The following is a 26966-nucleotide window of genomic DNA, read 5'->3' as shown; positions in this document are numbered from 1 at the left end:
GGTGCTCTACCACTGAGTTACATCCCCAGCCCTTTTCACAGTCTCCTTATGTTGCCCAAGTTGGTCTTGAACTTGTGATCCTCCTGCCTTGGCCTCCCAAGTAGCTGGGATTATAGACATGTGTCATCACAAACAGCTTTCCAATTTTACTGTAAATTGTATGGTTTGAACCATATTGTGTATTTCCTTAGAGTTGCACAAAGTATCTACCACAGTTCTAAGAATAATGTAAATGTTCAGAACACTGAATGAACTGTGTCAGTTATATTTATTGGTAAATGAAGGTCAGGGGCTGGGGATGTGGCTCAAGCGGTAGCGTGCTCGCCTGGCATGCGTGCGGCCTGGGTTCGATCTCCAGCACCACATACCAACAAAGATGTTGTGTCCGCCGAGAACTAAAAAACTAGAAAATAAATATTAAAAATTCTCTCTCTCTCTCTCTCTCTCTCTCTCTCTCTCTCTCTCTCTCTCTCTCTCTCCTTCTCTCACTCTCTCTTTAAAAAAAAAAAAATGAAGGTCAGCCTTGCCTGGGGCAAAACATCCAGGCACTACCCTTGAGAGAGCTTGGGAAAGATAAATCTCACCTTTTGCCTCAAACATGGACATGAAGTGGACTCCCATTGCCATGGCAACATTTGAGAAGAGACAAAAGGTTATCTTTTCAAAGTAGCTCCTCTGGTGATAGCTGAAAGTGAGGTACAGGTAGGGGAGGTAGGTGAAGAAGAAGATGATACCTCCTGAGGCAGTTCCAACGTGTGCTGCAAATTTAGATGGAAGATATCAAGAATTTCATTAGTAATGCACAAAGAACTATGACATATCCTTTTTTTCCCTGCCACAGTAAGGCAAGTATCTCTGTGTTTGTCTCAGCATTTCAGAGAAGAAGCAATCTCTTAAAAAATTTTGATAGAGACCTTTTATAGTCGTACACTCACTGGATTAAGATGAAAAATATTTGTAGCACTTAAAATGTGAAATGACCTTTATATAAAGGCATAAATATCTGTGTAAAACTTTCTCTCTTTAAAACTGCATTAATTTCTCCTACAACAAAAGCCCTCTTCTTCAAAGATGAGTGGTAGTTTGAAAAGCAGCTATTAATTCCTACCAGGCAATATGCCAAGTACTTTATATATATATATATACATCATCCTATTGAATCTTCATAACTTCCCTGTTTTTCAGAGGAGAAAAATGAAGCTTAGTCACACAAAATAAATTTGTTTAATGTCTTGAAACTAGTGAGTTATGGTAAAGAATTCAAGGTTTTTCAGTCTGTAGACATAGTGGCTCAAAATTTGGATACAAGGCCAATCTGGCTGACATCTGGGAGCTAAACTCAAATAAAATACAGATATTTAACTCCTAGAAAGTTAAAAGAATAAGAATTGAAAATATAGGCTGTGGCTGTGGTTTAGCGGTAACACAATTGCGTGGCACATGTGAGGCACTGGGTTCGATTTTTACTTTTCTTAATATTTATGTGTGTTTGTTTTAGGTACTCTACCATCTCCCCAACAACTTGTCTACCCAAAATCACTTCCTCTCTCTTCTCCTGCTACTAACCATCTTCTTTAGATTCCTTTCAAACTTCCTAAGATCTAATAACTCTATATCCTCACCTCCTACCCCCTCAAGAATCTCATCCTACCCTTCACCCACCCCCACCCCCAAATTCTTTGTCCACCATTGGAAACTGAAAACTCTTGCAAACCTACTGTTTATAATGTAGATTATAATTGAACTCACCATTTCTGTAAATTGTGACTAAACCAGAAACACCTTAATAGCAACTATTTGGTTTAAGGTTGTATATTGTTTATATTGGGTTCTGTTAACAATTGATCTTCCCCTCAAAGGAGAGGTATTAGAAACCTGCAGGGGCACTATAAGCCTATAGGTAAAAACAGTAATGCCATGGATCTGCAGTGTTAGAAGGGAAGACATACAAACAACATGAAAAAACATGGGAAGAAAGTGCCCCAAACAAATCAAGATACTACATTATTAGAATCCATGGCCATGACAACAGAAGAAATGACAGAGAGGGAGTTCAGGATGTACAAAACTAAAATGTTCTGTGAATTAAAGAATGATATAATAGAAATATGGGCAGCAAAAGATCATTTTGATAAAGAGCTACATAAGCAAATACAGGAAGCAAAAGATTAATTCAATAGGGAGATAGAGGTTCTGAAATAAAACCAAACAGAAATCCTTGAAATGAAAGAAACAATAAACAAATCAAAAGCTCAATTGAAAGCATCACTAACAAATTAGACCACTTGGAAGACAGGACCTCAGATAATGAAGACAAAATGATCTTGAAACGAATGTTGACCACACAGTGAAGATACTAAGAAACCATGAGCAGAACATTAAAGAAATATGGGATAACATAAAAAGACCAAATTTAAGAGTTATTGGGATAGAGGAAGGCATAGAGTTCCAAATCAAAGGAATGAACAATCTATTCAATGAAATAATATCAGAAAATTTTCCAAACATGAAGAATGAATTGGAAAACCAAATATAAGAGGCTTACAGGACAACAAATGTACAAAATTACAACAGATCCACACCAAGGCACATTATAATGAAAATGCCTTGCATACAGAATAAGAAGAAAAATTTTAAAAGCCACCAGAGAAAGGAATCAGATTACATATAGGGGGAAAAACAATTAGGATATGTGGAGATTTTTTAATCCAGATCCTGAAGCTAGAAGATCCTGGAACAACATTTACCAAGCTCTGAAAGAAAGTGGATGCCAACCAAGAATCTTATGTCCAGCAAAATTAATCTTTAGATTTGATGATGAAATAAAAATCTTCTATGATAAACAAAAGTTAAAAGAATTTATAACTAGAAAGCCTGTACTATAGAACATCCTCGGCAAAATTTTCCAAGAGGAGGAAATGAAAATCAGCAGAGGGAAGTATTACACTAAAGGAAAAGTTAATCAAAGGAGAAAACAAGTCAAGTTAAATACCAAAAATAAACAAAATGGCTTGGAATACAAATCATGTCTCAAAAATAATCCTGAAAGTTAATGGCCTAAATTCACCAATCAAAAGACATAGACTTGGGGCCGGAATTGTGGCTCAGCGGTAGAGTGCTTGTCTAGCATGAGTGAGGCACTGGGTTCTATCCCCAGCACCACATAAAAATAAAAACAAATAAAATAAAGGTATTGTGTCCATTTGCAACTAAAAATAATTTTTTTAAAAAAAGACATAAATTGGCATATTGGATTAAAAAAAAAAAAGACCCAACAATATGCTGCCTCCAAGAGACTCATCTCATAGGAAAAGACATTCATAGACTGAAGGTGAAAGGTTGGAAAAAATCATACCACTCACTTGGACTGCAGAAACAATCAGGGCTTTCCATCCTCATGTCAAATAAAGTGGACTTCAAGCTAAAGTTAAACAAAAGGGATAAATAAGGACATTTCAAACTGCTCTAGGGAACCATATGCCAACAAGACATAATAATTATAAATATATATGCCCCAAACAACAGAGCATCTACGTTCACCATACTCTTCTCAAGTTCAAGAGTCAAATAGACCACAACACAATAATTCTGGATGACTTTAACACAACTCTTTCCCCAAGGGATAGATCTTCCAAACAAAAGCTGAACAAAGAAACTATAGTACTCAATAATACAATCAATAGCTTAGACTTAACTGACATATATAGAATATTTCATCTATCAATGAGCGAATGCACTTTTTTATCAGCAGCACATGAATCCTCCTCTAAAATAGACTGTATATTATGCCACAAAGCAACTCTTAGCAAACACAAAAAAGTAGATACTACTCTGCATTCTATCAGATAATAATGGAATGAAATTAGAAATAAATGAAAAAATAAAAATAAAAGCTATTCCAATACCTGAAGACTAAATAATGTAGTACTGAATGAACAAGGGGTTGCAAAAGATACCAAAGAGGAGATAAAAAATTCGTATGGGGCTGGGGTTATGGCTCAGTGGTAGAGCGCTCGCCTTGTGCGTGAGAGACCTTGGGTTTGATTCTCAGCACCACATAAAAATAAATAAACTAAAAAAAATATTTGAAAAAAATTCTTAGAGGTGAATGAGAATGCTGATACAACATATGAAATCTCTGGGACCCTATGAAGGCAGTACTAAGAGGAAAGTTCATTCCTTAAAAGAATAAAAAAGACAACAAATAAATGACCTAACATTACATCTCAAAGCCTTAGAAAAAGAAAAACAACACCAAAAGCAGTAGAAAACAGGAAATAATTAAAATCAGAACTGAAATCAATGAAATTAAGAGAAACAACTGAAAAAATTGACATAACAAAAAGTTTGTTCTTTTAAAAAATAAAAAAATTGATAAGCCCTTAGCCATGCTAATGGAGAGAGAAAACCCAAATTACTAACAAACGTGATTAAAAAGGAAATATTACAACAGACACTACAGAAACACAGAAATAATTAGAAATTATTTTGAAAATTTGTACTCTAATAAAATATAAAATATTGAAGGCATTGACAAATTTCTAGAGTCATATGATTTGCCCAAATTGAATCAGGATGATATACACAATTTAAACAGATCAATTTCAAGCAAAGAAATACAAGACGCCATCAGAAGCCTACCAAGCAAGAAAAGCCCAGGACTTGATGGATACACATCTGAGTTCTACAAGATCTTCAAAGAAGAACTAATACCAATACTTTTCAAATTATTTTGTGAAATAGATAATGAGGGAACACTTCCAAACTCATTCTATGAGGCCAATATCACCCTGATTCCAAAACCAGGCAAAGACACATCAAAGAAAGAAAAGTTCAGACCAGATACAATGAACACAGGTACAAAAAGTTTCAATAAACTTCTGGCAAATCAAATACAAAAACATACCAAAAAGACAGTGCACATGATCAAGTGGGTTTCATCCCAGGTATGCAAAGTTGGTTCAACATATAGAAATCAATAGATGTAATTTATCACATCAATAGACTTAAGAGAATCATATGATCATCTCAATAGATGTAGAAAGAACATTTGACAAAAAACAGTACCCCTTCATGTTCAAAACACTAGAAAAACTAGGGATATCAGGAACATATCTCGACATTGTAAAAGCTATCTGTGCTAAGCCCCAGGCCAACATCATTCTAAATAGATAAAAATTGAAAGCATTCCTTCTAAAAACTGGAATAAGACAGGGATCCCCTCTTTCACCACTTCTGTTTTATTTTTTATGTTTTTAGTTTGTAGTTGGACACAATACCTTTATTTATTTATTTTTTTGTGGTGCTAAGAATCGAACCTAGTGCCTCATACATGCTAGACAAGTGCTCTACCACTGAGCCACAACCCCAGTCCCTAATCATTTTAATTAATATGTATGATCGTGATGTAGATGTCCATGTCCATTCTTTTGAATGTGGGTATCCATAATATAGGTGATAGAAACAACATTGCTTCCATTTAAAAAAATCATAAACACCCTCTGATAGAAAATTATATAAATTATATAAAGAACTCACCTCTTTGGAAGAATGTGCTGATCATGAATGCAAAGAAAATTGTAGCAACAGCAAAACACATTAGAAAAACAAAAATCAAACTAGGATCACTATTCTTGAACACAGCCATGTTTTCCACCTAGAAAACAATCCACAGATCTATAATGTTTACATGGAAAGAATGTGGAGAAACCATAAAGTGCCTCATAAAACATTGCACAAAATGTTTTTAAAATTCAAGATATCTTAAAGTAAACAATATACACAGTTTTGTGTGCGTGTGGTGGTGGGGCACTGGGGATCAAACTCAGGGGTGCTCAACCACTGAGCTACAATCCCACACCTTTTTATTTTTTGTTTTGAGACAGGGTCTTGATAAGTTGCCAAGGCTGGCATGGAACTTGCCAGCCTCTTGTCTCAACCTCACAAATTGCTGAGATTACAGATATGTGCTGTCACACCTGGGTTATACTCAATTTTTGAGACTGATATTTGGTCAGCATCCTCCATCATTTACAAATTATGCTCTGTACATGTATTTTTTTTTTTTGTGGGAGGAAAGCATAGGTTTGGATTTAAATTTGTGAGTCTGTTTGTGTTTTTGCCACTAGGGATTGAACCCAGAGGTGCTTTATCATGCGCTACACCCCCAGCTCTTTTTATTTTTTTAGTTTGAGACAGGGTCTTGCTAAGTTGCTGAGAGACTCATTAAATTGCTAAGGCTGGCCTCAAACTTGGGATCCTCCTGTCTCAGGCTCCTGTGTCACTGAGATTATAGGCATGTGCTACTGTACCCAGTTAGATTTAATTTTTGACCCAATGTAGATGTTTCTTTCTTTTAATAAATTATCCCACTTTTCATTATCATTACAACAGATAAATTTGGTATTTATTTTTATATCTTATATCCTATTTATTATGATATTGTTTTAGTATTTTCTGGCCATTTTATTTGTTTCCTATATTTTGCTACTTGGTCTGGGTTTTCTTGCCTTCCTTTGCCCATACTGACATAATTTTAGCAATTTAGGAGATAAATTTTCATATATCCAAATAGGGGGTTATAATTTAGTCATTAAATGTAAATTGGCAAAATTTCATTGACTGTGTAAAAGTACAAACAGCCATAATACCATTAATGTAAAACAAAGTTTTTTATCATTTATAATAACTACTATCAGTTATTTGTGAAGTTTAAAATTTGTATTATTTTAAAGTTTCCAAAAGTACATCTTTTAGCATTCTACTTTACTAATGAAATTAGCCACACCCATGTACACTACTTGAAGATCAGGAAACTGAAGGAAGGCAAAGATTCTAATTGCTTAATTCCCCAAAGTTTCAGTGAACACCGCCATGTATCAACCTGAGGTTTTCCAAGCAGTCACCAATAACCACACCAAACCACATTTCTTTCCCACCCATTCATAGATTAGCATGTCCTAAAGAACAAGACATGTACCTTTGTGCAGAAGAGAATGGTCATGATAGAAACAGCAATGAAGACAGAAATGAAGAATGTGATGAACCAAGCAACCCAGTGCAGCCAGCTGTTCAATCCCATCATATACATATATTCCTAGAAAAATCAGAAGAACTAGATGTTATGACCAGTGCTTAGTCCTTTCTGGTCTGATCCAGCAGTCTGTTATAAAGACCCAAGCAGACTGGAATAAGGAGTCATGAGTTTGTACTGGAAAGGGAAGTTAGTGGAGGCTAATGGGAGACTGTGTGAGTTGGAAAAAGGAGTACAAACCAGTGAGTTGAGTGGTATTTATCGGTTTAGATATAGTACAATAGGCCTTGTATTAAAATTATTCCCCTTTAGTAATCTAAGTATACTATTGATTAGTTCATTTATTGAATGCCTCCTACAAGTGATGGCTCCTATGGCCCAAGGATAAAGTCTAAGTTTCTTATACGTCCTAATTTTAAATTCTGTTGGTGGAAACAGGCGGGTGGACCAATGGTACAGAATAGAGGACACAGTAACCAATCCACAAAACTACAACTATCTTATATTTGATAAAGGGGCTAAAAGCATGCAATGGAGGAAGGATAGCATCTTCAACAAATGGTGCTGGGAAAACTGGAAATCCATTTGCATCAAAATGAATCTGAATCCCTTTCTCTCGCCATGCACAAAAGTTAACTCAAAATGGATCAAGGAGCTTGATATTAAATCAGAGACACGGTGTCTGATAGAAGAAAAAGTTGGCTATGATCTACATACTGTGGGGTCGGGCTCCAAATTCCTCAATAGGACACCCATAGCGCAAGAGTTAACAACTAGAATCAACAAATGGGACTTACTCAAACTAAAAAGTTTTTTCTCAGCAAAAGAAACAATAAGAGAGATAAACAGGGAGCCTACATCTTGGGAACAAATCTTTACTCCACAGACTTCAGATAGAGCCCTAATATCCAGAGTATACAAAGAACTCAAAAAATTAGACAATAAGATAACAAATAACCCAATCAATAAATGGGCCAAGGACCTGAACAGACACTTCTCAGAGGAGGACATACAATCAATCAATAAGTACATGAAAAAATGCTCATCATCACTAGCAGTCAGAGAAATGCAAATCAAAACCACCCTAAGATACCATCTCACTCCAGTAAGATTGGCAGCCATCATGAAGTCCAACAACAACAACAAGTGCTGGAGAGGATGCGGGGGAAAAGGGTACACTTGTTCATTGTTGGTGGGACTGCAAATTGGTGCAGCCAATTTGGAAAGCAGTATGGAGATTTCTTGGAAAGCTGGGAATGGAACCACCATTTGACCCAGCTATTCCCCTTCTCGGTCTATTCCCTAAAGACCTAATAAGAGCATGCTACAGGGACACTGCTACATCGATGTTCATAGCAGCACAATTCACCATAGCAAGATTGTGGAACCAACCTAGATGCCCTTCAATAGATGAATGGATAAAAAAAATGTGGCATTTATACACAATGGAGTATTACTCTGCATTAAAAAATGACAAAAATCATAGAATTTGGAGGGAAATAGATGGCATTAGAGCAGATTATACTAAGTGAAGCTAGCCAATCTTTAAAAAACAAATGCCAAATGGCTCCTTTGATATAAGGGGAGTAACCAAGGACAGGGTAGGGATGAAGAGCTTGAGAAGAAGATTAACATTAAACAGGGATGAGAGGTGGGAGGGAAAAGGAGTGAGAAGGGAAATTGCATGGAAATGGAAGGTGATCCTCAGGGTTATACAAAATTACATATAAGAGGAAAGGAGGGGTAAGACAAAATAATACAAGTGGAAGAAATGATTTACAGTAGAGGGGGTAGAGAGAGAAAAGGGGAGGGGAGGGGAGGGGGGATAGTAGAGAATAGGACTGACAGCAGAATACATCAGACACTAGAATGGCAATATGTAAATCAATGGAAGGGTAACTGATGTGATACAGCAATCTGTATATGGGGTATAATTGGGAGTTCATAACCCACTTGAATCAAACTGTGAAATATGATATATTAAGAACTATGTAATGTTTTGAACGACCAACAATAAAAAAAATAAATTCTGTTGGTGGTTACTTTGTTTTTCAAAAGCAGTATTTAACTTTCATTCATCTAAAGAAGAGTCTCAAGTGTAAAAGAGAAAATACATGACCAATTCAATGATTGAAGTGCAAATATTTGATGTCCACTAGCACTCTACACTAGTTTGTTTCTGAAGTAATTGAACAAACTGGGACAGTCAAACTCCATCTCATATCTGGAAACTCAAAGGGAATTCTGGCCACACACTGGGAGCTCATAGTTCCTCTAGGGATTTTCAGTAGGTGCAGAGTCTCAATGTTATCCATGGCAGCAAAAAGGAGGCTCTCTTGCCTTCCTGCCACTCTAGAGCAGAGCCAATGCACTGTCAGTAGCAGCCTCAAAAGGCACTTGAGTTGGTTTCTGCTCCTTCAACTGACTGATAAAGCAGGCCAAGGAAGGCAATTTTCTAGCTATAAATGTTATCAGTGAGACCAAACAATGCTCAGAGAGACACTGCCATCTTTTTTTTAAATCTTTTTTAGTTTTAGATGGATACAATACCTTTATTTATTTATTTTTATATGGTGCTAAGGATGGAACCCAGTGCCTCACACATGGTAGGCTACCATTGAGCTACAACCCCAATCCCCAGCAGTCTTTTTAAATACATAGTTGTAAGAATCAGTAGAAGAAGAAAATTTAAGAGTAATAAGATTGTTATTTTTTTTAAAAGAACAGAAGCCAGGCATGATTACACACCTGTAATCCCAGGAAATTGGGAGACTAAGGCAGGAGGATCCCAAGTTCAAGCCTAGCCTGAGCAATTTAGCAAAATCCTGTCTCGTAAAAAGGACTCATTCAATCCCAAGTACCAAAAATAAAAAGCAGAAAGCAAGATGAGAATAGAGAGTAGAGCAAACAACAGGAGGCAGGCAAACAGAAAAGTGTAAGGAGCAAGAAAAATTGGTTATTTCAGCAGCAACTCAGCAAGACCAACCCTGTCTAAAGTAGTGTCTTCCTTGGAGAATGCTTCCCATCCACTCTGCCATGAAATGAGAGAAAGTTGTGGATGGATGATCATCCCTTCAAACAAGCATCCTCTGAACACCTTCCTCATGGGAGGCAATATGCTACCCAACCCGGAAATACGAGGCTGGACCTTCCAAGGCTAAAATCAAGGATTCCTGCAATAAAAATGAATGGCATCCTCTAAATTGCAAGTAGGTTAAAAATGAATGTAGTTCTATGTTTCACCTGGGAGGTCACTCTGACACCTAAGCAACTTCTTAACTGCTTGGGCCTTATTCCTGCTCTGACCAGTTTCACTAGCAGCTCCCCAGATCCCTGTCCCAGGAGAGCCACCCATCTGATGCAGATGAGGTTACCTTCAGTTTTCTCTCTTTCTCCAGTAGGATAGTATTAATGATGATGAGCTCAATGCATATAAAGCTGAGCATGAGGAACAGTGGAAACTCGTTCTGAAGGACCAGGAAGAACCGGTCCTGAATATGGGGCCCATGTGGGAACCTCTGCAAGAGCACATTGAGTCTCTCAAACATGTCAGCTGAGGCATTGCGAGCATGGTGATGCATAATGGCTTTGTCCACAGCATGCTGTATGCCCAGGAAGCCTTCTTTGTAGTATCCTACAAGAAAATGAGATATCAAGCATAATAAATTAAGAAAGATTGAAGATGTGAAACAACTGATGATTCAGACAGATCACGGCTAGCCATTTAGAGACAGACATTGGCAAGACAACATCCCTATAGCCTGCATGCTACCATACAGAGTAAAGAGGGGAGTTACCATGGAGCCCCCTTAGGTTGAGATGATGGCCTGTCTGATCAGAAATGGAATACAGGAATCCGGAGCCAACAAAATAAGGAATGTCCCACATGAGAATCTTCCAAGGGCAAGCATATCTTCTCCCTTATACTCAAACTCTGGGGAATGGAGTTCTTGTTCTGCAGTTTTGATCATCCAGCATGTACAGGATGATTAAACTCAAAGTACTTAGAAGACATAGCCCCCTGACCTATTGTGACCTGTTTCTTAGTTGTCACTTCTGCATAATCCAAGGATTATGTCTCTGAATTTTGCTGCTAAGCCTCAAAAACTGTCATTACCACAAGCAATGTACATTTCAATCCAGTGTAGTGTACCAAGGTCATCTTTTAGGAAAAACAGGTTAAAAGGTGAAGATTCTCCAAGAGGTAATGACCCTACCTCCAAGCATGGGCAGCCAGCCTTCCATATGGGCACAGCAAGGTGGGGTATATTATCTGTGTAGTAAGTGACGACTGTCCTTCTATTTTCTAGATCTAGGCAGACCTAGATCTGTCAGGATGAAAAAGGGAGAGGCAAATCATCAGTAATAAATTCTGGAAATAGCTTTGCATACTTGGTTATATGTAGGAATATTTTCACTGCATAACTGCTGAATCTTTTATAGAATCACATGAAAATATAAGTACCTGGATGTGGGTTCTCACATGGTGAGCATGCAAGCCCAAGACTTCAAGCCAACTGTGTGGTCATTGTAAAATGAGGTGTAGATTACCAACTATTAAAAAAAAAACAGTTATTTGCCTAAAAGGCGTTCACTCTAAATCTCTCATAAAGAGGGAAACCATAAAAATCTAAAGAGACCATGATTCTTTCACAAGAGAACCGGATCCTGGGCTTTCTCATAGGAATCTAATGCTTACTGTGAAGGACAGAGGTTGAATAGAACTCCAGTGATGTTCTGCTACTTCTCCAGAAGGCTGGCATGGCAGAAAGGAAAGCAGAAGCCTGATATGGCAGAAAGGAGAGCTGGGGCTGTAATAGTTCAGGTTGGTTCAAGCAAACTAGGTATCAAATAGGAGTGTCTACTTTGTCAGATACAGTTAGATCTTTTTCCACAGCAGAGAGTGTCGCATTCCTGGCAACAGAAACACTCAGACCTTTTGCCTACCTAGGGACGCCACTTGCCGGGCTCGTGACTAAAACACTCAGGGGTCACTCCAGGGGAACTGGGCTAATTGGGCTGCACGAAATAACCACGCAAGAGACAGAAATACATTTTTCTTTGGGGGTGCTGTGGCGGCTCCTCTGACCTTAAGGGTCCGCAGAAAGAGAGAGAGGAAGCCCACACGTGCTGACCCCTTTTATTGAGGAGAAGCTATTTAAATGAGGCAAGGGGCTGAGGATTAGTTTCATGGTGTCTGGGGCTGAGTTTAGCTTCATGATGTCTGATGTCAGCAGGCTGACTGACATCTAGGTAGGCCACACCCAAGGACACAGTAAGAGAAGGAGACACACAAAGGGTGTTTCCATGGAACATTCTATCTCAAACAGGGCAAGGAGTAATATTACAAAGGAATAGGTGAGCATAGCCTCACCCATAGGGATGTAGGAAGGCACGCCCATGCACAAAGACACAGTCCCTCTACCCTAAAAATTGGGGCTAGTGTCCGGGTTACCTAGGCAACCAGATCACAGAGTGACCCACGATGCTGCACCAATCAGAAGGGAGACAGACACAGTCACGTGCTAGTTTGGCCTCCCACAAGAGAGCAAGTTGATGAGAAGCAGCCACTCAGAAAGGCTCTCCTTTATCCTCACTAGAAGGTTGCCAGGACAAAAAGTCAGCATGAATTCCCATAGAAAGAGAACTAAAGCACCAAGGGATCATGGCCCAGATTTAGAACCACACATCATCCCTTGCGACAAATTAGGAGCTCTTGGAAGCACACCCTTTGGTCTTAATGTTCTGTCAACTTCTCCTGAGCAAGACTGGTAGGGGAAAGAAAACTTTCTGAGGCCAAGGATAGGAGCACAGTCAGCCAAGATCATGTGGCCTAGAAGAGGAAACTGGGATTCTTATGCCAGTAGTCGGGTGGGGCAGGAGGGCAGAATAAGAATCAAGAAGATCTAAAATATCAGAGCGAGTAAAATCAAAGTGAAGCATTAATCAATGCAGAAGCCAGGCAGAGTTCAGAGATTCTGGGGACAGAGCTGGGAAGTATCCTCCAAAGCAAGAAAAGAATCTTTAGAGCTGCCCAGGCAGTCATGGAGCCTTTCAACAGTGAAGAAAGTTGTGTTCTGTTCCTCCTTTATTAAATTGAACAGAAAAGATGAAACTCAAAGGGCGTAGTTAGCGGAAAGAGGCATGCTAGGTATGGATAAATGGAACATATATGTTAAACAGGATATGTGTTCAAAAGAACAGAACAGCCTGGGGGTGTAGCTCAGTGGTACACTTGGCTAGCATTTATAAGGCCCAAGGTTTGATCACCAACACCACAAAAGAAGAAGGAGGAGGAGGAGGAGGAGGAGAAAGGAAGGAAGGAAGGAGAAAAGAGAGATAACGAATAAACAGGAGTGGAACTTACAAGTGGAAATGGCCAGATAAATCTGACACATTTGTAAAGCACAGATCACTTTTTCCCCATGATGATGGATATGTCATCCCTACATTGGCCTCCCACTGGTAACACCAGTTATGGTTGCACTCTGTCCCTGATGTCCTCTGCCCAAGAAACTCAGACAAAGCCCACAGGTGCTCAACAGGCTACTCAGAAGCTATAGAGACCAGGTGGTTCTGCCCCAGTACCTCAAGTAAGTGCTGGTGTCTGCTGTGACACAGAGGATATGCAAATGTTGGTTCTCTAGCCTTGGGGATCAATTTCCTGGCAGTAACCTCTAGAGGTATTATTGCATCAAGATAAATTCCCACACAACACTCTGGGAGCTTTAACATCTTTAAAAAGTCCACTAAAATGGTGGTCTGCAGAGAGCAATAGTAAAAAAAATTTTTTTAAAAAGAAAAGTTAATATATACAGAAACCTAGGAAAGGGACTCACACTCATTGTTCATGTAAAATGCTTCCATCCTTCTTTCAAACAATATAATTGCATGCATAACATACATGTAAGCATGTTATATGTTTTAACTTATATGTAAGCATATTACTGAATGCCACATTTTCAAATGCAAACTCCTTGAACTACTTCTGAAGTGCTAAGCTTATTAGTAAGTGTTCAGGCAGCAAAACAATAACAAAATAGCATCACAAACATGAGCCATATTTAAAGTGATACAAATAGGAAAAGAAGAGCTCAAACTATCACTATTTGCTGATGACATTATTCTATATTTTGAAGATCAAAAAAATTCCACCAGAAAACTTCTAGAACTAATAAATGAATTCAGCAAAGTAGCAGGATATAAAATCAATAACCATAAATCAAATACATTTCTATACATAAGCAATGAATCCACTGCAAGAAAAATTAGGAAAACCACCCCATTCATAAAAGCCTAAAAAAAAAATACTTGGGAATCAATCTAACAAAAGAGGTGAAAGACTTCTATAATGAAAACTACAAAACGCTAAACAAAGAAATTGAAGAAGACCTTAGAAGATGGAAAGATATCCCATGCTCCTGGATAGGCAGAACTAATGTAGTCAAAATGGCCATACTACCAAAACTATTATACAGATTTTAATGCAATTTCCATTAGAATCCAAATGACATTCTTCATAGAACTAGAAAAATCAATCATGAAATCAATTTGGGGGGCTAGGGATGAGGCTCAGTGGTAGAGGGCTTGCCTAGCACATGCGTGGCGCTGGGTTTGACCCTCAGCACCACATAAAATAAATAAATAAAATAAATAAAGATATTGTGCCCAACTTCAACTAAAAATATATTTTTAAAAAATTCATTTGGAAAAATAAGAGACTCAGAATAGCCAAAGCAATCCTCAGCAAGAAGATTAAAGCAAGAGGCATCACAATACCAGACCTTAAACTATACTACAGAGCTATAGCAACAAAAACAGCATGGTTTTGGTATCAAAATAGACATGTAGAGTAATGGCGCAAAATAGAAGACACAGAGACGAACCCACAAAAATACAGTTATCTCATACTAGACAAAGGCACCAAAAACATACATCAGAGAAAAGATAACTGTTCAACAAATGGTGCCGGAAAAACTGGAAATCCATATGTAACAAAATGAAATTAAACCTCTATCTCTCACCCTGCACAAAAATCAACTCAAAGTGGATCAAAGACACTAGACACTTAGACACTAGAGCAGAGACACTTAGACACTAGAGCAGAGACCCTGCATCTGCCTAATAGAAAAATAGTAGGCTGGGGCTGGGGATGTGGCTCAAGCAGTAGCGTACTTGCCTGATATGCACAGGGCGCTGAGTTCGATCCTCAGCACCACATAAAAATAAAATAAAGATGTTGTGTCCACCGAAAACTAAAAAATAAATATTAAAAAATTCTCTCTCTCTCTCTCTCTCTCTCTCTCTCTCTCTCTCTCTCTCTCTCTCTCTCTCAAAAAAAAAGAAAGAAAGAAAAATAGTAGGCCCAAATCTTCATTAAGTCACCTTAGGACCTGACTTTCTTAACAAGTCTCTGAAGCACAAGAAGTAAAATAAAAAATAAATAAATTGGATGGATTCAAACTAAAAAGTTTCTTCTCAGCAAGGGAAGCAATCAATAACATGATGAGAGAGTCTAAAGAATGGGAAAAAAAATCTTTACCACACACCCCTCAGATAGAGCACTAATCTCCAGGATATATAAAGAACTCAAAAAACTTAATACCAAAAAACCAAATAACCCAATCAATAAATGGGCTAAGGAACTGACCAGACATTTCACAGAAGAAGAAATACAACCAATCAATAAATATATAAAAAATGTCCATGATCTCTTGCAATTAGAGAAATGCAAACCAAAACTACTCTAAGAGTTCCTCTCACCCCAGTCAGAATGGCAATTATCAAAAATACAAGCAATAATAAGTGTTGGCAAGGATGTGGGGAAAAGGTACACTCATACATTGCTGGTGGGACTGCAAATTAATGCAACCACAATGGAAAGCAGTATGGAGATACCTCAGAAAACTTGGAATGGAACCACATTTGACCCAGCTATCCCTCTCCTCAGTCTATACCTAAAGGACTTAAAATTAGCATACTACAGTGACACAGCCACATTAATGTTTATAGCAACTCAATTCACAATAGCTAAACTATGGTACTAACCTAGATGCCCTTCAATAGATGAATGTATAAAGAAAATGTGGTACATATATACAATGGAATATTACTCAGCCTTAAAGAAGAATAAAATTATGGCATTTGGAAGTAAATGGATGGAACTAGAGAACATCAGGCTAAGTGAAATAAGCCAATCCCAAAAAAACAAAAGTTGAATGTTTTCTCTGATCAGCAAATGCTGATCCATAGTGGGGTAGGGGGAGAGGGAAGAATGAAGGAACTTTGGTTTGTGTAGAGGGGAATGAGAGGAGGGGTGGGGCTGCAGGGATGGGAAGGACAGTAGAAGGAGACAGACATTATTACCCCATGTACATGTGTGATTACACTACTGGAGTGACTCTGCACTATGTACAGCTGGAGGAAGGAGAAGCTATGCTCCATTTGTGTACAATATGTCAAAATGCATTCTATTGTCATGTATAACAAATTTTAAAAAAGAAAATAACCAAATATGAGCCATAGGACAAGAGTGTGTATGCTCATGGCAGTTCACACAGCTTCTGGATTTCCTCACCAGGGATTCCGCCATCAGTAAATGCAAATTCCCTGGGTTCATAGCTTAGGTTAGGAGGATAAAGAAAGGATGTGCACCAGCCTTCGGAGTCCTTTTGAAGAAACGTATGCTTCATTGATGCAAAGTTCCTCCGAATATAACTGAAGCGCAAGTTATACTTCACCTACGAGTATAAAGAGAAAACAAATTTGGTCACAAGATGGTGAAATTCAGCAGTGTCAAAACAAAGCACTGTGTTTGACATCAGCTGTGACTGGAGGAAAGGCCCACACTAGTTGATGTCAATCCTGGAACTGACCACATAGCATTCTCTCATGCAGGTCTTCCCTGCAAATTATCCCTGGAACCAAACTGGGGAAAAAATAATAGGGTACTGAATACTCTGAACCCAGGCCACTGGACCTAAACTCAAAATCTCCTATAAAAGAACTATACTACCCTGGACAAGTTTCTTTATGCTTCAGTTTCCCCATCAATAAAATGGGGATGCTATTATCAGCTCCTATTTTGAAGACTGCTGTAGGCTTACATGAAATGGTGTCTGCAATGTGCCTGGCATTGATAAGTGAAGTGCCTACAAAGTATTCCCGGTTATTTTATTAACCCCACACAAGTTCTAACAATTAATCATCAGATCATAGAGCACAAAAACTGTACATGAGTAATTTTCCCATTCTTAAACATTAAATATTCAAATGTTTGTTTTTTTCCCTTAAACAAACATAGAAACCTATCATACCTGAAGTGAGATTAGTAATAATGGCAAAATAACTAATCCTCTCTGGAAAACTCCTATTACAGGCTCTGTTCTAAGTGCTTTACAGACATAAATCTATTTCCTTCTCACAACAACCCTGTATGTTAGGCACTAGTAATAACCTCACTACACCAGTAAGGACACTGGGGCCCTAAAATGTTAGACATTGCAGACACCATTTCATAACTTTCCTGAGGTTGCACCACTAATAAGGTGCAGAGCTAGGACTGGGCTTTATGTACCCTGGTTTGGAGCCTACTTCTATAATTAAGCAGTTAAATACATGTCATACAGCATTGTCAGGACAGAAGTTTGCTCAGAATAAATTCTCTTTTAAAGAATCTAAAAGCTAAAGGGACTTCAAAGACCAGTGGTAAGACATGAAACACAAAAGCATTCTCTCATCAACTGTGGAAATAAGATGGCAAAGCTATCACAGAGGAAAGCAGAGGAGCAAATAAGCTACCTAGGCTCAAGGTAAAGTTGTAAAAGAAGTTTGTTTCAGAAAATATTTTCTTTTTTTTAAAAAATTTTTATTGTTGGTTGTTCAAAACATTACCTAGTTCTTGACATATCATATTTTGCACTTTGATTCAAGTGGGTTATGAATTCCCATTTTTACCCCATATACAGATTGCAGAATCACATCGATTACACATCCACTGATTTACATATTGCCATACTAGTGTCTGTTGTATTCTGCTGCCTTTCCTATCTATCCTCTACTATCCCCCCTCCCCTCCCCTCCCCTCCCCTCCCCTCCCATCTTCTCTCTCTACCCCATCTACTGTAATTCATTTCTCCCCCTTGTTTTTTTTCCCTTTCCCCTCACTTCCTCTTGTATGTAATTTTGTATAACCATAGAAAAGATTTTCTTACCCCAAGTGGCAAAGGTTCCCTGCTGTCATTGAAGTTATGGTCAAAAACAATTCCTACCAATATGTAGAAAGCTTTGGGATCATTAATTATGTAACTTTCAAACACAGGCACGGAAGAAAAGCCTAGAACTATAGAGAGAAAAGTCCAATTAGTGAGCAGCTGGGTGTGCAGGCAAATGCTATCTACTTCCCCCTCTCTACCTAAGGAGATATAAAATATCAGTTTACTTCTCCATTCACTCATTCATTTTGCAAATATAGGAGCAAAGAAATTAAAAGACAGAAGGTGGGAAGACAAGAGACATCAGACAAGAATCTGATTAATCACCTGAGAAATGTTTGCACTGAAAAAGGTATGTTTGCAATTTGTGCTGATCATGATTTTGTAGTTCAAGAAGACTTCATGAAAGCAGTCAGAAAAGTGACTGATTCTAAGAAGCTAGAATCTAAATTGGACTACAAACCTGTGTAATTTTATTGTAAGGTTTTGGATGGCTACATGACAGACATTGACTTAATGTAAAAATAAAGTTAAGGAAAATAATGTATATATTGGCAATGATCTCATTAAATGTGAATGAATAAAATATGTATGAGTAACATAAAAATTAGTATGTAACTCAGTAATTCAACTTTTAAAATTGACACAGAAGAAATTTGTGTTTGTTAATGTTGCATTTATTCCAGCAAAAGTTACAAGAGTGTTGAAGCTTTTCGCATTTGCCATGTGAGCATTTTGTAAAACACTGAAAAATAGTTTGAGATAGTAGTACAAGAGAGCATTTCTTAAGACTTATTTTATATCATTTGTTTTCATCATTCTAACAAAATTTAATAAAATCTGTTTGATCTAGTTCTAAAAAAAAAAAGAATCTGATTAATCAGGTCAGAATATGAACTGGAAGTCTGCAATCCCAAGAACTGCTAGCAACTGTCCTGGGACTTCATGCTAAGGAAGGGAGGGAGAATTAAGTCCTGTGAGTAACTTGAGACCTGGGTAAAGCCTGATGGGTTTGTTGTTGTTGTTGTTGTTAAAAGAATGATTTTTATTTTTGTAGGAAGTTTAAGTTCTATTTCATCCTTTCATATCTTGTTTATAACCCAAGTTTTACATGTTGGTTATTTTATTTTTCTTTTCTGGAAATGTTTGCCCCCTCCCCAGTTCAATTGGCTAGGTGACTATAGTGACATACTACCTACAAATATGTTCTTTTATTTTTTGAACTAAGTAGTGATTTTGTAATTTGAGACTAATAATTCCATTATCTGAATCTTCTAGTTCTGTTTTTTAATCTTTTATTTATTTATTCATTCATTCATTCATTTATGTGGTGCTGAGGATTCAACCCAATGCCTCACCAATGCAAGGCAAGCACTCTACCGATGAGCCACAACCCCACCCCCTCTATTTCTGTTTTTGCTCTCTGTTGTTAATACTGTTTGTCACCCTTGGTATCATTTCCTGGCATATTTGCTCACTGACATTAAAATATTTGTATGTGTGTGGGGGAGTGTCTTCTATAAGATACAGAATGATGGTATATCTTCCAAAGAAGACTTGCACTGCGTCTCTCAGTCTTGAATCCCACTTCATAGTGTGAGGGGTTTTCATTTTTCTTTTTTTCACTTTCATTCCTTTTCCCCCCCTATTCTTTTCTCCCCACAACTGCCTTGTGTTTCTCCTTGAATTTGAGCTACAAGTCTCAGGGTTGAGTTCTCCTTGTTGTGCTCAATTCCAAGGCAACATTCCTGCAGATCCTCAGGAGTAGGAGTGATATATATTTACTTCTACTTTACATTAAGGATGTAGGCAATTTGGGTTCCAGCTTTATGGGAAGATAGTCTCCTATTTGACACTCCACCTTGAATGAGCCTTAACTTCCTATTTCGCTCTGTGCCTTACAAGGCTATGAAAACTAGTTCAATTTCCTCTAGTACGATGCATGTTTCATCAAAAGCAATTTAGGGCCTCTTTGGGTTCTTTCTTTCATCTAGCTATTTTTATGTAGGAAATTATCTAACAAGCTGAAAATACATCTACAATATGGTGATAAAAGTCAGACAACAAAACTGTTCATACAATAGGATCCAATTTTTAGGTATTTACATGGTTAGAAAAAGTTGGGGCTGAGTGGTAGCACCCTTGCCTGGTATGTGTGAGGCACTGGGTTCAATTCTTAGCACCATGTATAAATAAAAAAATAAAGATCTATCAACAACTAAAAAATATTTTTAAAAAAAGTGTAAGAAGGGTGTCCACCAAGATATAAGGAGTAAATTTATTTATTTCAAATATGGACAGATTGGCACAGTTTCTGTTTTGTTTCTTTAGCCTTATTTAGGCTATATTTATTTATTATTTATTACAATTCCCCCACCTCAGCCTCCCAGTAGCTGGGACTACAGGTATGTGCCACCACACCTGGCTTAGGTTTCTTTTTAAACACACACACATATACACAGTTAAATTGTAAAAATTATCAGATACATATGAAGGTATCCAAAACAAAATGCTCAGTTTAATAAATAATTATAAAATTAATACCTAAGTAATCACTCCTTGGATTAAAAGATAAAATACTTATATAATAGATTTTTTTGCTAGATAATTCCTGACTATTTAGTTCTTTAATGCTTCCAAGAACATATTTTTAGTTTTCATTCAGCATTTACTTTTCACTGGAGGGATGATCCAAATGAGCTAGTCCACTATATTACCAGAGAGACTGGTTATAGCCTCTTTTTCAGAAATTTCCAGGAAAAAAATCTCACATTTCCTTGATTCTCACTAAGCATGCCTCCATGACAGATCAACCATGTAAGGGACTGCAAAGTACAGATTGGTTTAGGCATTGGTTACATGATCTATCCCAAGCCCAGAGTACAGTCAACAGCAATGAAAATACATGAGCTGAGAGCGGGAGGGGGTCAGACTCTCAGAGAAACAGGCTACAGGAAGAAAACCAAAACTGATGTCCACTACACACTGGAAAAGATCATCAAATTGTTATTTGTCATTACTCTAGGGTGAAGAATTTTATTAGGATATGGAATAAAAAGGAAAAGTTATTTTTATCTTTTGTCTTTTATATTGTATAAAATTTCCAGTACAAAGAGTTCCTGTATTTACTGTAAGTTTCAATGTATTGAAGATTTTTTTAAATCCCAGAAAAGAACATTCCAATTCATAAAAGAATTCTGGGAAGCAGGACTTGGGATTAGGCACCTAAGTTTAATTAATAGCATACAGTTTCATGTATCACATTTGTGCTAAAGAGAGCAGTGAGAAAGGAAGGCAGTGTTTGGGGAACAAGAAGTGAGTAAAACAGAGGGAAGCAAAGATATCAGGAAAGCAGAAACAAAAGACAGCACTATCCCAGGATGCAAAGGAGAAAAGGATTTCAAGGAAGAAGTATCTGGACACTGCCCTGTTGCATAGCAAAGACACAGAGAATGAAAACTGGAAAAGAAGTCCTGGATTTGGCAACTAGCAAGACCATGATCACATTTGCTTAGCAGATATCACTCTGGTACTGAGGGCAAAACAGAGATTATGTTACTAAGTGGGTGGGAAGAAATAAAATAGAAATAATTTCCAAGATATTTATCAGACAAAAAATAAATTGCCTGAAGAAGGATCTTAAAGAGGAGAGAATACAGGAAATGTTTCCTTCTGAAGTGGAGGTGACTGAGGCCTGTTTGGGAGTGAGGGGGAAATCCATACAGATGGAAACACTTCTCTGAAGGGGTAAGGTACTGACTGAAGAAGGTCCAAAAAAGGCAAGAAAGCTTCTGACTGATCCCTTCTAATTCCAAAATGTATCTTGAATTCAACTACGTATCTCCATCTCCCTAGTTCAAGCTGTCAGATCTTTTAAATCAAATTATATCATAGAACTTTCAAACTTAAAAAAATTTAAATTTAAACATTTTAAAACAAACTATATGTTTTCTTAAAACTCCACAGATGGCTGCCTTTTGCACATACAACATGGTCTGCAAGACTCAGAATTATGTGGCTCCTACCAACTTCTTAACCCTCAGTCCAAGCCACTCTCTCAATGTGCTCCAGCTGGCTTGCTGACTTTGGAATCTCCAATACTTAACTACTTACTTCCTCAGGACCTTGCTATTTGCTATAGAAATCCGTGAAGGGGAATGAGGCAGAGGCGAGAAACTGAAAATCTGCTTAGCTACCTTCGTAAGCATCATTTCAGCTAAAACCTGAAGCTGAGAGAATAGCTCCCCAGAAGGGGAGCACAGTTTTTTTTGTTTTTTTGCCAGAGGAAAGAGCTGGTGAAAAGCCACCTGTATGTGCAGGATATGACAGCACAGGGAGAGTGGGCTTGGAGGAGGCTGGAGAGGAAGGCAGAGGCAGCCTGGAGAATCTGGTTCACTCTTGGTGCAAATGGAAGGACATGAGCTGAATCTTTTTTTTCCAGATGGAGTCTCACCATGTTGACCAGGCTACTCTCAAACTCTTGGACTCCAGCAATCCTCCTGACTCAGCCTCCCAAATAGCCAGGACTACAGGAGTACAATCTTATGACCTTTTGAGGACCTTTCTTCCTCCCTGGGAGACTGAAGTAGAATGGAACAAGAGAAGCACAGAACCTGTCAGAGTCTCTGAATGGTTTCCATTCTTTATTAGTCAGAGACATGTAATAACTGGCAATCAGATCTTCTGATTAACATGAAATAATAGGGTCATGATAGTTAAAAATACTTATTAACATTTAACATTTTGATTACCCTTGAAGCCTCATGATATAAATGTATGTCTCCAGCGTGTTTTTTGAAATAATAAAAATGTATCATGGACAGTTTTCCTCCAACTACCACCTGCGTGGGCTCTTTAGAATTTGAAAACCTCAGATTTGGAATTACTTCTATAAGCAGAACTCTCATAAAACAGTTTCATACTATGTGAAAATACCTTCCCTATCCTTTTCCCACCTTATGTCTAACCTTCAAACTCAACATCGAAAGTATCTTCCACCATTTCAGTGAGAGCCTTCAAAGTCTCACTCTTGGAAGGGATATAAACTAGTTGAAATTTATTTTTCACAGGAAACTGATGGAAGAAGTCTGGCAGCGAACTTACATCAATTGCACTGTAATTAGTAGCAGCTCTTTTTCTTGGGACACTATTAAAACGAAGATACAATACAACTGCAGAAAATAGTAATGGCATCAAGATTTCAAGCACTGTCATCAGAATCCTCCGCTTCTAAAATAAAAACAAAAGTTACAGGTTAACTCAAAATCACTCTAAGTCTCTATTGAGGAGAATGTTCATCCGTTTCGTCTCCTTTCAAACCTATAATTCCAGTGGCTCTGAAGGCTGAAGCAGAAGAATCAAGAGTTCAAAGCCAAACTCAGAAATTAGTAAGGCCCTAAGCAATTCAGCAAAACCCTGTCTCTAAGTAAAATATAAAAAAGGGCTGGGGATGTGGTCCCTGGGTTCAATCGCTGGTACCAAAAAAAAAAAAAATCCTTTCTTCTAGTCTCCCCATATAACAAATGGGGTGGGGAGAATAATAGTTTAATAGAAACATCTCTATTAACTTTTCTTTTTTTAAATATCTTTTTTAGTTGTAGTTGTACACAATACCTTTATTTTATTTATTTTTATGTGGTGCTGAGGATCGAACTCAGTGCCTCGCACATGCTAGGCAAGTGCTCTATCACTGAGCCCCAGCCCCTCTATTAACTTTTCTACAACACCACTGGTTGGAAATCAGACAATGATATTATTTTTCATAATGAGGGTTAACAGAATTACTATGGAAACATGACTTATTTGCAGAATAGTGCCCCTTTACAAGCAAAGTTCTTTCTGTTTCTTTAACCCATTATTAGCAACCAATTTCACATAAACACTCAGTCACTCCCAAGAACCTACATCCCACCATGAATAACTATACCTACCTTTAAGATGAAATTCTTCCAGAGAAGAAGTTTTAACTTCTTGAACACTGCCATTTTTCTAGCTGAAGGGGAAGGCTCAGCACTAGTCAGGAAACAAATGGGTGAAATGTTATGTGTAATGCAGGAATGCTAAGAGGTACTCTTATATCCTTGGACAACCTTCTTGTGGGCTTTCAGAGCATCATGCTGGCTGCTTTTTCTCCTACCTTTCCAGTTGTTCCTTGTCAGTCTTTTAAACTGACTCTTTCTTCTCTCCCCAGCCCTTATGAGGCTCAGACTGTGGACTCTTTTCCAGTAACACTCCTTAGGTGACCTAACTCAGCCCTGGATTAGGATCCAACTTCATGCTGAAGATATTTGTACAACTGGCCTGCACCTTCCCTTAAGCTCCATTTCCAATTATCCAGTTGCCTGCTTGACATACCCACGAGTTTCATCTCAAAACTGACCTGGCCAAACCAGGCTATTCATATTCTTTCAAAAATAGGTCATCCCACAGTCTTCCTCACCTCAATTCATTCAGTTCTATTCTTTGAGTCATACAGGGTTATTCTTGGCTTTCCTCTCTCTTTCGAAGCCCAAGTTTAGACCTCAGCAAATCCTATTGCCTCTACCTTTAAACACTCCCAGAATTCAACCCCCTTCACCACTTCTGCTCTTTATCATCCCTTGCCTCAATTTCTGCAGTAGCCTCTGCAGTGGCTTCATTGCCTCTGACCTTGTTACCTTAAAATCCTTTTCCGAGCAGCATCAAGAGCAACCCTGTACAGTCAGATCCTGTCTGTTCTTCGGCTCAATACTCTTCAATGGCCCTAATTTCTCTCCAAGGAAAAGCTCTGCCTTACAATGGCCTACAAAGTTCTGGGGGATGTAGCTCCTACTAGTGTTCTCATTTCATCTACTCTCTTCTACTTCCCTTCCCTTCCTCCTTCTCCAGCTCCTGTCAAGGCCCAGATGCTATCCCTAAACACACAAAACTGCTGCTATGTTTGGATTTCCCCTCTGCCAGGTACAAGTACACACTTTATTCCTGTGTTGGCATGGCCAGCTTTTCTATCTCTTTTGGATCTTTATTCAAAAGACACTTTCTCTTTGAAGACTTTCTTGACCATTCAAAATAAAATCTCAACATCTCTAAATATTTTATGCAACTTTTCATGTTTATTCTTCTTAGCACCATTAAGCTATGTAACATATTTATGTACTTATTTAATCTTATTTCCTTACTAGAATGCATGTTCCATGAGGCATGGATATTTTTTTGTCTGTTTGTTCTACCACAGAATCCTCAGGCATAAAAGCAGAGCTGGCACATAGTAGGTGCTCAGTAAATATTGAATTAAATGACTAATTGATTAATTAACTAAGAGATACATAGTCTTTGTAGGGTTATGGATGGATAGGAATGACTGTGAATAGATAAAAATACTTCTGGTTAGCAGAAGATTCTACCTCTTTTCAATCTTTTTGCTTATACTTTAATTTTTAGAAACCATTACTATAATAAAAATGAATTTTGCTTTACCAGAAAACATTTTTCCAGTGAGGAAAGAAAAAGATATACATCTTCCCTCAAGTGGAAGTACTCTTGCCTTTACACATTTGCAATTAAAGCAGTAGAGCTTATAAATACAGGAATAAACCTAGTTCTGGGCTGGATCACATCCTTTGTGTTACACTTTTAACAATACTGTTTTCTTAAACACAGAAAACTGTCTCTTTCTCATAACACAAGATAGAAGTAGCATCTTTAGGAATAAAAGCAGAGTGTACTCACAGACGATGGTGGAAACTGGCCCCTCCACTGAATTGTCTGAAACAACTGTCTGTGGTGTCCACTAGGGACTGGTTCCAGGACACCCTTCCCTCCACAGATACCAACTATGTGGAAGCTCAAATCCCTTACATAAAACAGCACTGTATTTGCATATAACCTATGTTTTTTCTCCCATACTTTAAATTTAAATTATCTCTCAGTTACTTATCATATATAAATACAATATAAATCCTATGTAAGTGGTTAGCATACTGCATCATTTAGGGAATCATGATAAGAAAAAAGACATGAAACATGTTCAGTATAGACACAACTACCACTGGTCTAACAACATAGTCCACAATCTACAGCTAATTGAATCCATGGGTGTAGAACCCAAGAATACTGAGGGCCAACTGTATGTGCCACTAAGAAAAAGGCCAAATCTTCAATAAGATAGAATGATTAATAATGACATCCTATCATTTATAGTAAAATTGATGAAACTAGAGAATATTATGTTAAGTGAAATAATCAAGACATAGAAAGACATAGAAATGCTGCATCTTCTCTCTGATGTATGGATGTTAAAAGAGTTGATCTGAATATAGAAGAGTGGTTACTAGAGGCTGGGGAGGGGGGGCATAAAGTGACATCAGATAACATTTAGCAAATGTGACATATTTATATAGGAGTAATAAGTTCTAGTGTTTGATAGGACCATAGGGTGACTATAGCTAGTGCACAATAATCTATTATATAAATCTATTATATAAATAGCTAGAAGAGAGGAGCTTGAAGTCTCCAAACACAAAGTAGTGACAAGGAGATAGAAATGTTTATTACTCTGATTTGATCAATACATGCTGTATTTATGCACTTAAGTATCACACTGTACCTCATAAATGTGATTACTGTCTGTTCATAAAAAATCTAACTTGGTGTGGTGGTACATGCTTGTAATCCAAGCTACTCAAGAGGCTGATGCAGGAAGACTGCAAATTTGAGGCCAGCCTTGGCAACACAGGGAAATC

General features: G+C 37.8%; 1 protein-coding gene across 1 annotated transcript in view; it reads right to left on the bottom strand.

Moving 5' to 3' along the window:
• The window catches only part of LOC101962232 (ATP-binding cassette sub-family A member 17), a 104382-nt gene that overhangs the window by 61401 nt on the left and 16015 nt on the right, over nucleotides 1-26966 (bottom strand). Inside the window, exons 2-9 of the mRNA XM_078024467.1 lie at nucleotides 24177-24258; nucleotides 23214-23475; nucleotides 18247-18374; nucleotides 16611-16773; nucleotides 10408-10667; nucleotides 6980-7096; nucleotides 5539-5656; nucleotides 585-758 (exon numbers count right to left, since the gene is read on the bottom strand). Coding sequence (XP_077880593.1) covers nucleotides 585-758; nucleotides 5539-5656; nucleotides 6980-7096; nucleotides 10408-10667; nucleotides 16611-16773; nucleotides 18247-18374; nucleotides 23214-23475; nucleotides 24177-24230 — 1276 coding nt within the window. The 5' untranslated portion in view covers nucleotides 24231-24258. The remainder of the gene's footprint in view (nucleotides 1-584; nucleotides 759-5538; nucleotides 5657-6979; nucleotides 7097-10407; nucleotides 10668-16610; nucleotides 16774-18246; nucleotides 18375-23213; nucleotides 23476-24176; nucleotides 24259-26966) is intronic.

Source organism: Ictidomys tridecemlineatus, chromosome 10, assembly GCF_052094955.1.
Source record: "Ictidomys tridecemlineatus isolate mIctTri1 chromosome 10, mIctTri1.hap1, whole genome shotgun sequence".
Lineage (NCBI taxonomy): Eukaryota > Metazoa > Chordata > Mammalia > Rodentia > Sciuridae > Ictidomys > Ictidomys tridecemlineatus.
The sequence above is the reverse complement of the archived record's forward strand: the minus strand, read 5'-3'. Positions and strand labels throughout refer to the sequence as shown.